This window comes from Teleopsis dalmanni, chromosome 2 (assembly GCF_002237135.1).
Source record: "Teleopsis dalmanni isolate 2A chromosome 2, ASM223713v2, whole genome shotgun sequence".
NCBI lineage: Eukaryota > Metazoa > Arthropoda > Insecta > Diptera > Diopsidae > Teleopsis > Teleopsis dalmanni.
Window position 1 is genome coordinate 224,210,768 of NC_051847.1, and position 19,383 is coordinate 224,230,150.

A 19,383-nucleotide genomic window follows, 5' to 3' on the forward strand; every position below is an offset into this window, starting at 1 on the left:
ATTACTTTATGATAGTCTCTAAAAACCAGTAATTATTTTTTACAACTGTTATTTGTTTTTATATATAACATGATTAATACTGTCAGAAGACACGTTCAGTTTGTAAGTCTCTGTTTAATATTTCAATTGAATGTTTCTGTTATATTATAAATTTTTAGGCTTCAATTACTTAAAATATTTATCTTAAAGTTAGTATTTCGTATATGAAATTAAAACTTATTAGTTCTGTATATACATATAATACAATATAACAAAATATTATATATATCTATACATGTATATACTACACAAGTTTTTAAGAACTTTGTTTAGTTGTATATATATTAAAAGCAAAGAGCAAAAAATAATTTGAATATATATTGATTCCAAATTTCAGTCCCAGCACTTCACTACACTATGTAAAAGTTATAAAAACATATATTAAATATTAGAAATGATCCTGATGAAGGCTGAGACGAATTTGCCGAAATATGTGTAGAGATACACAAAATACAACGTACGAAATAAAAGTTAAAATATCAAAAAACAAAACCGACTTAATAAAAAAAAGTTTTCATCTTTTTGCACTATTAACCTAGTGTCTCCAGACACATAGAATACTTCACTATTTAATTTCAAATATGAGAGCTGAAGTTTCGCTTCCCATGTATTTTTTGCAATTGACATACTATTTTTACGTGAAATTGGCAGCACCGTTTATACATTCATTGAGTGTGGTCGGTCGTTTTCAACTCGATTGTTTTTATAAATTGCTATAAATTGGGAAATATTTCAGTCGTTGTTAAAATTAGAGCGGTAAAACATAAAATGATTCCAGTAATTACAAGCAATGTAAATTTTCAAAAGCTTGTCATAAGTACAGGCAATATATTGAATACAAGTAATCAGCAAATCGGAAGTAGATCGAATGAAGAATTAATTGACGGTCTAAAATTAACTTTACAAGCAAATGATATCAACCATGTGGTATTAGAAGAAACTAAAGGGCAAGTGCTGCGTGCAACGCAGGAGCTTAATGAAAAACTAACAGAGAATCAACGGCCAGATATTAGCATTGGAGCAAAAATTTTCCTAAATAAAAATTCAAAAGAATGCATCGAACAAGCCATTACTACACTTCTACAGATTTTAAATGTAGAACACGTAGATAATGTGGTATTAGCATATCATCCAATACCTCAGAATGTAATAAATTCAGCACCAACAACGCCAGTTGGTACACCAGCTGGAGAGAAATTTAAATGGCATAGTCGAAACGATCAAACAGTAAGAGAATTAAAGGAGCTATGGAGCACGCTAGAGACATTTGCACTAAATAAGCAAATTAAGCAATTGGGCATATCCGACTTAGACATAGAAACATTATCGCAATTGCATGCAGGCGCACGAGTGCCACCCACAATTGCACAGATAAATTTATCATCGTGTTGTGTAGTGCCACCAGCACTGCAGGAATTTTGCAACAAACACGACATACAACTGCTGACACACAGCGACCCAGAAATATTGGTATCTGATGAACAATTTATAATACCCGGCTTCACGGTTGATTGGACATTAAGGTACCAAGTGCATGTACGCTGCCGAGGCGTACTCACTGCCAAAGGTTTCATACTAGGCGCTCACGATGTGGCCACAAAGGCCTGAAGCTTGCTCACATAATAAAATCATTGAGTTCTATAGCTTGTAAGGCTCTTGGCACTTTTTCACTTAAAAGATCAACTCTCGATCTACACTGTAGTATGTACTTATTGTTTGTTATATGATTTATATTTTGTTTATTAAATTGAATACAATTAATTGATCTTACTATCAAACGAAATCTGCAGACACTTAAAGCAGTTGCAGTTGCACAAGTGCGCTTAGTTAAAAGTTAAAATATTTAAGATTTTATATTATTTCACGTGATTTGTGATGATTAGATTGTATAGATTTTTTATCTGCTATATAAAGAACATGCACCGGATTTTAGTGTATTAATCCAGAGACGCAACTTAGTTATACATACAGTAGTAATACAGTAATACAGTAATATATAATTTATGATCAAAGTGTTGGTATTTCAATAATTTTATTTAATTTTTATTTATTGTACAAAGAAGAAAATTTAATGAACATTTTTTATGTTATCATTGCAATAAGAAATTTATATTTTTTTATGTAAAAATGTAGTATAAAGAACAGCTTATTAATTAGTATATATGTATATAGTATATAAATATATATATGTATATGTACATGCATTTGCGTACATAAGTACGCATCTTATTATGTGTTTACAAATTTTGTATTTACTCGATGCTATTTCACAATAAAAATTTACATATTTAAAACTTAATAACTTGGGTATTTTGTGTATTTCGTTTGTGTACTAATATAAAGATGCATAATTGTACATACATATGTACATATGTTTGTTTAGCGTTTTTGGCTTTTATCTATTTAAAAAACTATTCAAATTTAGAATATACAAACAATTACAAACAAACAAAAAGCCACAACAAAACAACAACGATTCTGTTTGATTAGATAATAATGATAATGACTTGCTTTTTTCACTGCACGAATATGAATTGAATTTATACACATACATACATACACACATACATACATATGTACACATCTTATTCTATGTATAAATGGATTTGATTATATATTAACGATTACGTCGTACATAGCTCATACAGAGGTTTACATGCGTATATACCTAATTAAGCGATACGTTAAATATTTCCTGACCCCGAAATTCGTTCTCATTCATAAGTTTTAAAAATACCATAATTTAACTCTCACGAACGACTAAACTTCATCAAATTTTGTTCGTCATCAAGTGATTCATTCAAAATTGTGTCGATAATGAAATTAAATCGAATAGCCTAGAAGAAAATTATCAACTTCAAAATATAATTTGCCTTTAACTTATCAACGAACAGAGAAAATATGTGTTGTGATAAAATGATAATGTTTAAAATAACTACTCACTCAGTTTGCCTAATTATTGTCATATTCGAAAATATATCCTTTTATATTCTCGTTATAACGAGCGATTTCCTACTTATATGATTTCTATTAGGTTCATTGGTTTCGCTTACGCAGTATTGTCTGAATTAAAATAATATATCTTAGGTCAAAGTAACAGAAGGTCGTCTCTGCCTGGAAGGCAATGAAACTTCTAGTTCTTTATGATTGACTGAATTTCTCATTCTGAAGCAGAAGAATTACTAGCGTGAGAGCTTCTATCCCCGTTTTAGGTAAGCAACTCCTAATGAAACATTCCGTTAAATTGAGCACAAAGTGTAGTACAAAAGAACGCCTATGGTCATAACGATCCACTTCACTAGCAACCCAAATCTTTGTTATTGAACTCTCTAAACTTAGTTTCTCTGACCTTAATTCAAAAGGCTAAATACCGTCTATTCAGTCCGCTGAAAACGTATATCCCTGTTATCTAGTTGTATTCGTATAAACTGGGTTAATGTTAATGCTTTTGTTATTCTTTAAGTTTAAAATCCATTTAGTTACAATAGTAGAAACAGAAAAAGCAAAGGAATCAGTCACATTTACGAATTATGAAAGGATGTAGAAATCCATTTATGTTAATTTGGTTTTAAAAACTACAATAGTCTATTATTAAATTTAATTTTTAAGTCAGTTATGATGAAAGCAATTATTTTCTTAATAGAAACTTGTTTTAATATAGAGATTTTTCAGTCTGTCATTGAAGCCATTGTTCATATGTAATTCCATTCCTTTTTCTCTATTTAAAACAGAAATTTTCCGTTAAGATAAGATACTAGTATGTGTTCCTTAAGCAAATGACACTATACTAGACATAGCATATACCTTTTATAATTATTTGAGAAATATTACAAGAAGAAGTAATGGTAGAGATATTTGGGTTTGTAAGACTCGTTTTGATCATAAACATCAATGATTACTCGAATATATATTTTGCTTTAAGAAGCAATAATGTACAGTTTGCTTTTAACTATTTTATGTGTATAATTATTAACGAAAATCCTAAATTTTTATTTTCAAGGTAACCATTTGTGGTTTTCAAGAAATCGACTTAAGAACTGCTGTGTTCTAATGTAAATTTAATCTAAATTAAAATACATAAGAAGTGACTATTTGTTGTGACTAATAAACAACGCGAATAAATTTCGAATGAGTGAATGCTTAGGCACATTGCATTTAATACCTAAAAAGACAGACAAAAGTAATTATTGCTTCTTTCTTTTACTCTTTCACAACAAACAGTTGCTGTTTTTATTATACTGGAGTGAGTGTTGCGAGTAGGCCCCAAAAACATCCAGGTCTACGTCGCGAGTTATTTTTCTCTTCAGAGGACAAACATATGCTACTACAAATACAACTAAGTGGTTTATAAGCTGCTGTGTTGGAAGGTGAGCAGCTTGCTCTAAATCTTTAATATAATGATATGTTTTTTGAGTCATGAATATATCACAAATTTTAATGAATTCAACTAATATTAAATATACATAGAAATGATGATTTTGCCTTTCTCTATAGTTCTATTATAATATACAAATTAAAATTTATATTTTGAACTATCTTATTCTAGCACAATGGGCCTATAGGTCTAGGTGGATCCCCCAGAGATAGCCGACAATACCTAACCTAACTATCTTATTTACAGCGTTCATTACATGTCGAAAAAGCATTGTAAATTGTAAATTTGATGAATTTTATTGTCTAACGTAGTGTATGCAGTCTAGTCAATTACAGAAAATTTAAGCTTTAATTACATGCGATTTCTTTCATTCAATTGTGAAATAAAATTTATCTCAAAATTTAATTCAATTGTAAACCAAATTAGCTTCATCATGCTGTCAATCATATAATTAGTCTTAATAATCTAAACATTATAACACAGAATGTTCTAGAAACCTAAGGATGCAGAGTGTTACAAGTACTGATAAAAATTTCATTTTGTTTTTTAATTATCTATTTTTTAAAACATATTTCGATCATTTTAAATACACAATTTTACACTCTACACACTTTTAGTAATAGGAAGCATAGTCCTAATACTATGTAATCTATGTCTATAATACCAAATCGATTAAGAGTTGTTCGCCTGTTGTCTGGCGAACAACTCTTTACTAGATCAAACTAGTAACTCTAAAATGAAGAAATATTGAATATATGTCAGTTTTCGGAAGTAAATATTATAATATATATAATATAAATATAAATAAAATAAATTTGATTTTTTAATAACTTATTTCATTATTATTATCCAAAGATATATAATAATATCATTCGCTTCCAGATGGAACTACTTAGAGAGACGTTGAGAGACGTTGCACTATACACAGTTCATTACCAGTAATTGCAAAGCCCCATTCGATTTTTTTAAAATTGACGAAACTTAATTATTTATTAATTTTTGTTTCAAAACAAGTGAAATATTGTTTTTAAATAAAGTTCGCAATTTATTTTAACAGATATTTGAAATTTTATTCGTTTATTTAAAAATTTTTACATATTTGAAAATACAATCATTTCACTACTTCAGTAATGACAATTTGTGTACACGTATTCTTGAGCTAAATTTTAATAATTCTTCAAACATTTTTAACATAAAATAAATATTTAAACAAAATACCATACATATAAAACTTATAGTAAAATTTTTTTTTTATTTTACGAACTTAATTATACTGAACAACACATCATTAAAACATCTTTACATCTATCATTACTTTTTATTCTCTACGCTAATATATTTTCAGATTTCTTGCTTTTCGGGACGGATGGTTCGCTGGTTGCACAAACCCATCGTAAGTAAAACACATAATAAATAATACTCGTATATTAACTAATTTTTTCCGACTTTACTAACCATTCTTCTCATTCCACAAGGAACATTATTATGCACTAGTATATAGAATTATTAGTAATTTGTTGCTAGTTTGTAGAAGTTGTTTCCAAAATACACACACAAAAGGAAGAGCCCTTCTATAACACAACTAATATTTGTTTCTATAATATTGAGATTTTAATTATTGTAATTAATGTTGAAATTTATAAATTCATAAATTTATATATTGTTTGAAATGAAAGTACATAGTACAAATGCTATATTAATTTGGATTGTTGGATACTGCCGATTGGTAATTCAATGTTTTGTTCTAACCGTAGCTCTCCAAAACCGAAATTTATTTTTAAACTATAAAAAGAATTGTCAATAAATTAAAAGGAATGTTTATAATATTTGATTTATTGAATTAACAATATAATTCAATATGTATGCTATTGGTAGCAAATTATTATATACAAGAAAATACCTCAAAATATATAGTTTATATGAAAATTTCATCCTGTTATTATACTTATATTACTAAGTACATCTCGAAAATATCGGACAAAATTATTACACAATATATTAAAAAATTTAATTTATATTGTTATGGGTCACAGAAACAACTGCTGCAGAGATAAATATGGTATATTAAAAGAAAGAAGAAACTATTAAATAGTTTCTCTATTGCTATCCAACGTATAACCATTAATAATGACCATATTCGAATACTATCATCTTGAAGATATTTAATATGTTATCATGGTAGCTATAACAAAATAACTACAATTCGTAACATCATCTAAATGGCTAAATGAACTCTGAGAATTGGATGAGTTCTTATTGGCAGTAGCAAGTTATCACAATTATTATTGAAAAAGAAGGGATAGTGCACTGCGATCTAAAAGATCTATTGTTGTCCCCCTTAGTCGAATTAGTTTGTTTCTCCAAGTCCGATCTCTTCAATGAAAGACAATATAGAGTCTATCTTTCCTATTCTTGGATCCTTATGATCCATGATATACCATCCTACGTATTTCTTCCGCTTGTGCATTAACGCTGGGCACTCCCCAAGCATATGGTATGTAGTTTCTCTCTCTTCCCTACGGTATTTGCAGTCAGAGTTGGATTGAATTTCTAGTTGAATTCATTGAATTATCACAACAGATCATAATAATAATTATGTCAACTTGCAAATAAAACACGACAGCTACTCCTAACTTCTGGATTACTGAAAATCCATTTTAATAAACCTCTAACTGCAATCACATGATTGACAACTACCCAAATATTTAAAAAATATATTGGTATAGTAAATTTTATCGGGAAACAACTAGCACTAAGCAAACAGAAGTGCTTAGAAAATTCAATGTTTCATATCGAGGCATTCTTAATATCAAATATAAAACGAGTTTAGCATTGTCTCTCTAACCCAGACCATATCCGCACATCCTTCGGTTAATAAGTAAGTTAAATATTTAAAATGATATAAATGACTTTTCAAAATTGGCTAAATAGTAAATATTTTCTTATTTTAAAGAAAATTTAATAAATAATGTGCTAGCTAAATATACTAAAAACACGGAACACCAAAAAGTGCTACTTAACTGTACTATGAATACTGAAGGTATTAAAAGAAACATTTTCGTAGAGATCGTATGTTTATAAGGTGGCTTGAAATGTTTGATTTCTATGGAAACCTTAAACTTCTACAAACTATTTCATATATACTATTTTATTGTTATTATTTTGGCAAATTTAAAGTTTTTTTTTTTAAGTCTAACATTCGTTGTTGTTTTAACTACTTATTTTATCCAACAAATAAAAAAAAAAAACAAAGTAATGGGATTTACTATAAAGGAATATCATTACAATAAATAAATAAAAATTGAAAACATTTTCTATTTCATATTTCTACATATTTAATTTGATAATACCATATTTTTTGTTTTTGTATATAGGAATATTTTTAAATAATTGTTCTTAAGGCATACAAAAATGTGTCGATTGATTGAATTCATTAAATGAATATACATTTTGGATGGAACATTAAAGCATTTTTATCAGTTTACATGTTTTTGTTCTCTTCAAATTTCAATTAAAGTAATTTTTAGTAACATTTTTTACATTTATAATTTTTATTATCATAAGACTTTTAAACCGCATTTCATTATAAACACTAACTAACTGAGTTAAGACTTCATGAGCAACAGTAACAGTATTATAGGGTATTTATAGCCAGAAACCAAATACTGAAACACGGAAAATGTGAGCTTTAGATATATTATTTTATAATAAAAGCTTGAAGTGGAAAATAATACAGCTAAAAGACTTAAAAGTTAATACTTATATTTTAATATATTAATTAATTCTTGTAAACAAAGTGTTTGTGAGTGAGAACGAGAGAGAGGGATAAAGAAAATGTGCATAGAAGGTAAAAGTACAGTGGTTAGCAAAAAAAAAAACATACTATGATTATTTTATATATATTAAATATTTATACTAATCACACACACTTAGAAAATTTTGGAAAATGGTCCCTACATATTAAAACACATAACATTTATAAACTTATTAATATTTTTTAAGATTCTTTGACATTTTGACATATTGGACTTCAAAAATCTGTTAAATAGAATACATAAGTTAAGATTGTTTGGATGTATTTTTTGCTAATAGAATTTTATGTCTTTGAACTGTTCAAATTGGTCTAAGTTCATTAACTATATCAGAACTAAATCCTCACATAACTATTTTATAATCTGTACTAGTTCAATGTATTCAATGACATTTATTTCTAGTATCTGCACTAAGCAATGTTTTTTTTATGATCTATATTATCATAAACCTTGCTTATATATAATTGAATATTGTATATTAACTACCCCGATTTCTTAACCGAGTATCTTTATCTGAACATAAATTTGAAACAGATTCATTGAAGTCCTTGAGTATATAAATACTATATAAATAGTTTAGTTCTTTTTTATTTACTAAGACATCGACACAGACATTTAGAAATTGAACTCCTTTAAGAGAAATGTAATAACTTTACTTTAACTAAAACTAAAACTAATATTATTACAACAATTTTTCATATAATTTTTATAATATAATATTTATAATATTTTCGTTATTTATTAAATTTTAATAATATTATTACCCGTAAATTAACTTGTAATTCAATTCCTCTTATTGTAATTACAATTAAATTTCATTGCATTGTCATAGATTAATAATTTCAATCTTTTTAATCTTTCTTTCAATTAATTTAATTTAGATATATACACACTTTGTATATAAATATATTTTTAACTATAAATGATCGAAAATACATTTTTTTAAAAATACAATATCAATAATATGGCTTAATTACAATATTCAAGTAATTGTATGAGTACTTTTAACAGTGCAATTTATACAATATAAAACCAAAAAACCTAAAAATTATAATAAATTCGAAAATAAAATGCATAATTATTATATCAAATAATTTTAAATTTGTTCACATATAATTCTACATTTATCTTTATATTTTATTTACACACATTTAGTATATATATTCGTATTTATAAAATTAAATACACATAAAACATCAAGTAAATACATCAAAATCTTAAATTTAACAACATTCAGGATTATGACATTGGTTTGTTTAGTTTAAATTTGTCCTTTATAAAGTATTTGAATTGAACTTGTTTCTAACATGTTAGAACATGTACATCCTTGCTTATTACTCCTTCTATATACATACATTCAGATCACATCAACTGGCTACAGTACTTTTGATGATATACATACATATATATAAAGCAATTTACACTAAAATACAAACGAATAACTATTTTGTCTTTTTAAAAAATTACTCAGTCTAATTTTGGAATTGGTCGTCTATAACGTAGGGTACTTACATAATTCAATGCATTCAAAATTTAGAAATTATATAAAAACGTTTATAATATTTGTATACAAACTAGTTATATATTTTAAAAATATATATATGGATATATGCACAAATGTTTTATAATGTAAAATAAAGCAATTACTTTTGGACGCATATTGCAGTACTATAACTAGGTATCTCTCTAATAACAGAACAAAGTTTTATATCTTTATACAATCTAAAGCCTTCATTTCACTTAAGATGGAGTACATAATAGATATTGCCGCTTACTCGTATAAATTTCCTTAGTCTAAAGACTAATTTGACAGCACCCTAAATTTATCTATTTGATATAATACTTCGATGGGTTCTAAGTTCTTGTTTACTAAATGCCAAGCTTACTTAACAATTTATTTTATAACCACAATACACACTATAATTTGCTACGACGATGTAACTACATATTGTATCTTAACATGGAAATCGGCCAATATAAAAAATGCGGCAACTTAACACCATTTTACCACAATCACAATCTAGCCATAATCTAGTCAAAGACATCTAAATTAAGTGTGATTTACGATTTGAATGTTCAATAGCTGCCAGCAGCTCATGTTTTTGTCGCACATATAAACGTCCTTTCTTCCATGGATTTTGTAGTTGTAATGGTTTAAAATCGTCCCGCAAACATCTTTCTCTAGCACCAATCACTGCCACTAAACAAAAGTTATCAAGCATTTCAGTTGTATAAATGGGTCCGTTGTTGCCTTTCAGCACGGCAGCCATATTTAATTGCTTGACAACAAGGTTTATAACCTCACGTGCTGAAGTTTTCGGTGTCACATGTAATTTTAGACTAGTTCCACTTGCCAAGCCCGTATTGTAGGCGGTGTAGACTTGTATTATACCCGAATTACTTTGGGAATTTTGATCGGTGTTTAGGCTCGAGCAACTTGCATTGTCCTCATCGCTGCTTTGACGTGATATAGACTTAGTGCTGCTCGTGGTTGTCGTTGTCGTTGTCATTGTTGTTGCATTAGTGTTTTCTTTAATTTCAGTCTGTAATGCAGATAGTGTAGACTTAAGGTAAAGACCTCCTTCCTGCAAATTTGCACTTGATACTGCCTTTATTTTGCTAACTGTTGAGGGGTCGCTTTTCAATTTATTTGTTACCGTTTTGCCTTCATATTCAGCGCTAAATACGCTTTTCAATGAAAGGCTGGAACCCGTGGCAGAATCACGTGATAAATAAGGCGCTGAGCTTGAATTATGTACCGTAATTAACGGCGTGGGTGTACTAGTATATGTTATATTAGAGCTGGTACGTTTGCGATGGGTGAGCGATGAATGAGTTTGCTTTAAATTTTCAGCCGCAGCTAGCGCAAGTGTGTCATCGGACCGCGAGGGAGGTATAGCAAATACTGTGCCTAGCTCATTATTGCTACTTATGGTGGAATCTGCCGCCGAATAAAAACTACGTGTGGTAGTATACTGAGAATTAACAGAATCTCCACTATTTTTTCTTAGTGACACATCAGATACAGTAAAATCGTTCACTTGCAATTGCTGTTGATTTGTTTTATTGTTGTTGTTGTGTTTTTGTATATGCACTGAATTTATAGTTGTAGTAGGTGTAAGTGGACTTATGCCCAAATTCTGTTCGGACTTAGAATGCTCAGCAACAAGGTTTGATGTACTGCCACTTTGCGAATTACCAGATGGTCCAGGCCAACTTCCACGTCCTGAACCACTTTTAGTAAATTTAACATCACGTATTGGTAGTTGCAATAATTGAGGTTTACTCGCTGAAGTACTCATTTCTTCTGCTACACTTGCAAAATCTAATATATCTCTCATAGCCATTGACGGATGTGCATTTTTATCACGTGCAAATGCGATCACATCCATAAGCCAACGCACACTTTTCCAGACTGCATTTAAATTAGATGTTAGCTCTTGCAATTTGGCCAAACGCTCCTTTGCGGTTTGTAACTCGCTAGTTGAAAAAGCTTCCCTATGTGAATGATTAGCCAATACTGTATCCAATTCAAGTATACAGGAAAGCCGAGCATATTTTTGTATAATTCCTGGCTGATAAGTTCGCAAATGTATCATTTCAAAAGCTTGTATGCTCAACGAAACTAAGTCGTCACGTTGTAGTAGATGTTCTTGTTGACCTGGTGCAGCACATGTTAATTCAACAGCAGGACATATAACTAAAAAGCTAATATCTTTACTATGTTCTATAACTTCGACATCATACAGACGATGAGTAGCAGCGTCTTCTGGCTTTATATTCATATATGTGAATAATTTATGAGCAGCTGTTGTTAGGTCATAAAGAAAAAGTCGTTGTTCCTCTGTAGTATCTTCAGTATTAGCATTAAACTCAAGTGTCAGCCTTAAAGGGCTACTACGTCCCATGGATTTATCATCACCACGTTTAAGTATTTGCCATTCATCTGCTGTTATATGACTATTATCACGTACCTTGTAATGTGGTAACACATTCGGAGTTTTAAGTGGTACCACAACTTGTATTTGCTCTACAGAACATTGCATTTTTAAATATCCCAAATATAAACCAGATGTCAAACGCTCTGTGGACGTGCTATGATATTGGATTTGTTCCCCAATGGAAGATATTAACATTTCATTAATATTGTAGTCTTCTAGTAAAGCAATGATTTTCTTCTGTAATTTATTAACAGGCAACCAACGAGAGTTTAAAATGGAAACAGCTTTTTGATTTTTGACAGACTGTATACATGTTAGAACTACAGTACCATGAGCATCTCTTAAGGGTTTATAATACAATTGACCAAGGTCAGTTAAATTAAGTGCAGATTGCATTTGACACACCGCTGCAAGCAGTTTTGTACGGAAGTGCACTGCCGAGGTAAGATTGCGTTCCATATCAGTACGTAGTAACTTAACATCATCCCAAGTGCAAGCAACCTAAGAATGGAATAAAGATACATTTTATAAGAAAGGAAAAAATTTTTTATATATGTAACAAACGTACTTTCATTAACCAGTGGTAATCACTGTGCAATGTGGCGGGATAGGTCTCATCAATTTCTATTGCAGGCAGGAAGTCTTCACTAGTCACCAATATTTTATCCTCGCAGTAAATAATGCAAGCTAAGTAGATACCACTAAAAGAAATAAAAAAAATTATACAAATTAAATCTATAAAAAAGGAACAATTTATATATAGAAATTTATATAGGACAATTTTAATTGGATTGGAAACGAAAAAGTTATAAGAATTCTCTGGCAAATTATAGTTTTGTAGTTCATTGGAGAATATCATCAACGCTTGCGTTTGTGACATGCGTTTGAGGCTATACCTGCCTCAAAGGCAGGTATAAAAAACCTTACCATTCTTTCTATGCGAGAAAAATGCAAAATAAAATTTCTACATATTGCTTATTGTAGTTGTTAATCACCTCATTGGGTGAGGTGTTCGATACTTGATCGCTTGAAGCAATAGGTGATACCGTTATAATTTCGACAAAAAAAAAAAAAGAAAAAGAATTCTTTGTGTTTACTTATGCATATGTATACAGCGTTTATTGTATACGTTTTAAAACCATATATAAAAGATTCAATATGTAAGATTATACATTCAAGATATATCTACCATCATAACGCAACTATATAAACCAGTTGTATACACCAATATTAATTATCGAATTATATATATACTATGTATATAAATATATATATTTGCTACTCAAACGTATATACGTATATGTGGTTAAACTTACCGCCTAAGAGTTTTTTGAAATTTCGATGCAACAGAAAATAGTTGTTTTATTGTTGTTTTCTTTTTTGGATTTCGTCTTTGTGCTGTTGTAGACTCTAATGTTAATTCCGATACATCTGCGGGCCTTGCCAATCGTACTGCTGTGAATAAATTGTCTAATGCACGTTGACGTCCTAAATAACGGTCTTCACAATTATTTAAATCTCGCCAACCTGAACAAACAAAATCATAGCAACCATCAAATGTATATTCATTGCAATAACAAAACAAACAAAAAAAAAAAAGAAAAGAAAACTTCTTACTTGACGGCACCACACTGCTTGGTACTGAGAACTTATAAGCACCCCAACCCTTGACATTACCACAGGCACAACGTATAAAGTAACGACGCCCTTGTGTTAAGCCCACAATTTGACAGTGCGCACCCATAGTACCGTGAAAGCTTGTCCAGTCCATTATTTCACGTTCACCAACCACATTACTGAAATCAGCACGCGTCGACCATTGAACTGTAACCAGGTGGAAAAAAATGGCATGTTAAAATGACAAAGTAAATATTTAATTCAAAACCAAGACAAGTAAAAATCAGAAACTATCCTATCCAAAGTAAACATAGCCAGCCATCGACCATAAATGCAATTATATTGAGAATGTCAATTGCTGCCGGCAGAGCGAACAATAACATTTTGTTTGTGTACTCTGGTCAAGTGGCCTGTGGCTTGTGGCTTTGTGTTAACTTTGCACAATGTTTGTCTGATTGGCACACTTTGCCATTGTTTACCTTTGAATTTTGTACCAATAGCGCCTTCGAAGGGTTCGAGTATTTGCACTGCAACAGCATTCTCAGCTATGACATCTACTGTTACTGAAGCGGGTGCATCTGGGGGTCGTGCTTGATCCCAACCAAGCAACATGCGACGCAAACCCTTTACTCTTCGCTCCCATATACCAATTTGTTTATCAATTTCATTCCCTGTACAACCCGTCACAGATGAACCAGTGTTGCCTGCATGATGATGCAAATAAAAGATTGACATGAAAATTGTTTAATAATGGAGAGTTGAAAGTTCTTTCAATTGAGCTTCGCAACTGAACTGAAGTGGTGCAAGCAAATACCATAGCTTGTAGGTTGAGTGTAGCTGGTAGGTTGATTGTTTTAATTAACTATTACAGCGTCATCCTTACGCTTCACTTGATAATTGCGTGCGTTAAGCGCGTAGATGGTAAATGGTTGAGTTTATGTCAATACTTACCAATTATTATGCTGGAGATGGAGGGTCGAGAAGTGAATGTTGGCTGGATTGGTTGTCCCTCTGAACCGCTTAAGTCATGTATGCGTGATTCGGCATCTTTAAGCAAACTATTCAACTTGCTACCGATGTTATCAGCTAAACCTTCAATCAATAACAAATAAATTTCAATTAACAATTTACACAAAGACAATATTGCACACGTTATAGGAGAATGAAATATTTTTTCATTAATTCTTTGATATATTTTTATTCTTTAATTAAACAGCGTAAAGTAGATTTTATACGAATTACATTATTAAAGATTTAATTCATTCTATTTAATAAATTTCAGCACAAATTGTAGAAACGATACTCATCGGAAAGTCCTGTAGTCCAGGACTATGGAATTATAATAAAATAAATAGAAATAATTGCAAACAAAGTATCAACGATCAGGTGAAAATATATGGAATAGAACTTGGTTTGATCGATCAGGTTATTCAGCTTAAAAGATCACTCAATTTGGTCTTGCTACTGAAATAGCTTAAGACTACATTAAATTATCATTGTGGTTCTTGAAATAAAGGAGAATATTGATTAAGAGTTCATAATTCTCAAAGAATAATTATATTTGATGCCAACAACGAAAGCAGATCAGCACGGATCTATTTAATTAAACTAAAAAGTGCTTTATCTCCCACTAGCAGTTGCTAATAGTTGGATTTTGATTTTGGATAAGAGTTTTGTAATATGTTTAGCAGATAACATAATTTGCAGTTTTCTTAAAAAAAATGTGACAAAAGCACGATCAAAAGAAGAAAATTTAAATGAATAGTTTGATGATCCATTTTTAATACAATAACATCAATTATAAGTGAAATAAAAAATCTTTGACATCGTTTACTAACACTATTAATTCATACAATAAAAGTAAATTGCACTAATTTGCATTCATATCATATGGATGGGCATATCCAAGGAAACTATGTAGATATAACACATGCGCTTGTCACACGGAACCAATTTTTATAACAAAATTAATATTGTTTACATATTTAAAACGTTTTGTTTTAAATATTAAATTCTGTTTTATTGCCATTCTGCCTTTTGACCACATTTATGTTCATACCAGCATGTAGCACAATAAATAAAAAAGTGCCGGCTAACAGCACTTAAAAAAAACAATAAAAAGTGTAGAATATAATAAAAAATAATTTTATATAAAATGTCTGTAGAGAGTTTCTGTATAGATATTTTCAATGTTTAAAATGTCACAAATAAAGAGTTGCGTTGTTATTTTTTATTACTTTGCAATTTACTTTTAATGTATGTATATAAAATGTATACAAAAAATTAAAAATTAAATACAGGTATAATTATAATGTTTACTTACAGTGTGAACTTTCCACAGCACCATGTTGCAATAGCATTTTAGTCATTGAGCGATTATTACTCAGTACAGCGACATCCAATGCGGACAGACCATCCGTATTGATACTATAAATATGCAGAGTGGTAAGAATTTAATAAAACATATTTGATTCTTATTGTGACAGACATTTGTTAGACATATGCCAATCAAAAATTTATAGCAATAAAAATTTTATTTTTTTCTTCGCACTGACCTATTGACATCCACATCGGTCGATTCGAGTATGGTCCGTGCCTTATCCAAATGGCCATGTTCGATTGCCGAAAATAAAGCTAAATTTTAATTGAAGTGGGAATAAAAATGTTTATGATTTTAATTAGTGTTCACAAGTAAGTAGGAGGAGTTCAAAATTAATCTATTATGATTTGTTAGTAATATAAGTGGGGCACAAGTTTCTACATTAAACGAAATAAATTTTTAGTATTTTTGAATTTATTTCTAATGTTAATTATTGAAGTAAAAGCAAATAGTCGTAAAAAATGGAGAGCATATGTTACATCAACTTTGACTCCTACCATGTTGATGTAAATTGATCTGGGTCAATTTGTCCAACTGTGCTTGTGCTAACTTTAATTGCTTCTTTGACATTTTATTGCGGTGAGGTGTGTTGCCACCCTTGGCACGTACATTTGCCGGTTGACGATATATTGCCAAATTTTGTGCATTTGCTGCATTGTTCTCCACGTCGGCATAGCTGTGCATCTTGGCATTCTTTGGATGTGACATGTTAATGATGTTATTGTGATTGATCATCTCACGTGAATGTCGTGAAATGGTTAAAGTCGACGATGTCGTGGATGGAACCGTAGTGGATGAGGACGTTGTTAATGACGATGATGTTGTTAGATTAGTTTTATTTGTACTTGAAATTGGTGGCAGCGTTACAGCTGTGGCAGTTGATCCTAGTGAGGTTGGTGGTAACAGAAATTCCATTTCTTTTAAATCTTGTGAAGTGCACGATATGGCAGTACGAATTTTAGCTACTGCTACATTTTGAGTTAATTGTTCTGACCAACGAAAATTATTATTCTCGATTTGATGAGATTGATGCTGCTGCTGTTGCAGTTGCTGCCTTTCAGCTAAATGATATTGGTGATTACAGTCATTAAGATTATTCGTATTAATTGTATTGTTACTGTGCTTTCTAATACTATTTAAATTTCTACGATTAAATGATGGTTTTCTTAGAATGACAGTGTTATCGTTTAACGAATCGTCATCATCATAGAATGAGGTGTGCACTGACTTTAAAGTGGAATTGCACTGATTTGAACCTGTTGGTAAAATGTTATCTTTAAAATTAAAAAAAAAAAAATTAATAAAATTAATTTATTAAAATTTAAGTAATAAAAAACAATTATTAATTAAATGAATTAAAAACGAGCTTTCAATATAAGACCAAACCATATTGTAAATTAAGAAAAATGAGTAAATAATTGTAAATCCAATCCAATTGTTAAATGATATACATCTTAGCATATATAATCACTGATATATATTATTGTACAAATGTGTGTATGAAAACCCTTTATTCAAATTATTCAAATGAACATCAGTTTATTATAATATGCAATATTCCATTATCCATGAAGTTGATGATGGTATTAATTGTTTCTCATGAGGATTTTCTTTTCTGGTATGGCAAATATGTAATATATTGTATATAATAAGCGAATAAGGAAGGGAACGCAATCGTATTGTAGTTAAAAACGGTTCTTACCATCAACAGTGTATCTTAGATTGGAATTACCATGTTTTAATGGACACAATTTTGTCAACTCATTTAATGTGTGAAACGATTTTTGACGCATAAAAACGCCTGGTGACCGCAGACAACTGCTAAGCTGCAGGTTTTTATGGGTATTTGGATCATTATTATAACACCTGTAAATTATTTTTAAAATTGGGAAGTGTCAAAAGTTATTATCAAATATGCTAATTGGGTAGGTCATATATAAAAATATACTGCATGAGTTATAAGTTGCAAATAGTTAACTTTTGTAATAGAACAAATCCTTAATACTGATTTTGTACTGTAAACATATAAAAATTTAAATTTAATTTATAAAATCTAATGATTTAATTTTCTTTTTGTTGAAATTTATTACAAAATTTCGCACTTAGATGTATATATTAATGTAATTCTGTCAGCAATGGTTCATTGAACATAGAGCCTCATCGCACTCAGATAGAGAAGTTAAAATGTGATTATTATTTTAAAGAATGAATGAAGCTCTATTTAGAACAGTTTCACAACAAAGTAGTTTTAATATAAATGTGGTTGTATAAAAAAAAATTTACAACGTAACAAAATTAAATAAAATATAATTAAATTCATACACTTATTCATTTACTTATAAAAATAATAAATAATTTTATGGAAAATCTATACATACATATGTATATCTAAGACGAGATAAATAATTGTCTTTTAGATTTTGATAATAAAAAGACATTGTAATATATTATAGTTTTTATATTATATTTCAATGATTTAGAATGACAATATTAAATATTTTATTGTTTACATTTCAACACCTTTAATAACGAATAAAATTGTTAACAAACAAACGATTATCTGTGCTACATTAGGACGAATGACATCCTCAGGGACCACAAGATTGATCCGATCAAAAAATACATAAAGGATAGAGCCCTGAAATTATTTGCAAAAACTGACAGACTTACCAACACCGTGTTATCACATCTCAGAATGGTTACAGGCTCTTCGGGAAGGTATGCAGATCTGAGATCAATTATTGCTTAGTCTGATGAATTGATAAACTATTATTTATCCAGTCAAGGCGTAAAAAGGGGTTTTGAAAATACCTCGAGGTAAGAAAGAGTAAAAGTGCTCAAGTGCACTGGCTCAAATAGCTTCAACATAATAACAAATATATTGCTTTAAATATACTATATTATGATATAAGATTGAGCTCTTAATTTGAATGGAACATTGTCTAATGTATCCAGAAATTTTTGGAAATTGCAAGAAGAGGAATGTTTGCATCACTTGTTTTAAAAATTTTCTGCATTTTCAACTTCAAGTTTATATAAACGCAAAATGAAGATAGCTTACTAATCTTTGTCAACAAATTTAAGATCGAATTAAGATGCTTCTTAAATATGGACAAGGAACGGAAGTTCTTTACAACTCCTTTGATAATTGGGCAGAACTTTTACCTAACGTAAGCAACAGTTGTTTAAACGGATTTTTGAATGTTTTAAATATCTTTG

General features: G+C 29.8%; 2 protein-coding genes across 4 annotated transcripts in view; one reads left to right on the forward strand and one right to left on the reverse strand.

The window, feature by feature from the left end:
• Positions 1-707: 707 nt before the first annotated feature.
• Positions 708-2,096, forward strand: LOC119683897 (glutamate--cysteine ligase regulatory subunit). Its single transcript, XM_038097771.1, has one exon. The coding sequence runs from the start codon at positions 808-810 to the stop codon at positions 1,645-1,647; it is 840 nt and encodes a 279-aa protein (XP_037953699.1). The 5' UTR covers positions 708-807; the 3' UTR covers positions 1,648-2,096.
• A 7,336-nt stretch (positions 2,097-9,432) lies between these two features.
• The window catches only part of LOC119677417, a 40,558-nt gene continuing 30,607 nt past the window's right edge, over positions 9,433-19,383 (reverse strand). The window contains exons 2-11 of one of the 3 annotated variants that reach the window (XM_038088754.1): positions 17,867-18,030; positions 16,662-17,438; positions 16,340-16,418; positions 16,108-16,211; positions 14,736-14,876; positions 14,264-14,488; positions 13,785-13,991; positions 13,484-13,694; positions 12,736-12,868; positions 10,272-12,668 (exon numbers count right to left, since the gene is read on the reverse strand). In XM_038088754.1, the coding sequence (XP_037944682.1) occupies positions 10,272-12,668; positions 12,736-12,868; positions 13,484-13,694; positions 13,785-13,991; positions 14,264-14,488; positions 14,736-14,876; positions 16,108-16,211; positions 16,340-16,418; positions 16,662-17,438; positions 17,867-18,030 (4,438 nt within the window). Of the gene's footprint in view, positions 12,669-12,735; positions 12,869-13,483; positions 13,695-13,784; positions 13,992-14,263; positions 14,489-14,735; positions 14,877-16,107; positions 16,212-16,339; positions 16,419-16,661; positions 17,439-17,866; positions 18,031-19,383 lie in introns of all 3 variants that reach the window. The other 2 variants (XM_038088753.1, XM_038088755.1) reach the window with 2 other exon arrangements.

Bases quoted from the DNA above. Each gene is read 5' to 3' on its own strand.
- LOC119683897 (XM_038097771.1), top strand. From the start codon at position 808: ATGATTCCAGTAATTACAAGCAATGTAAATTTTCAAAAGCTTGTCATA.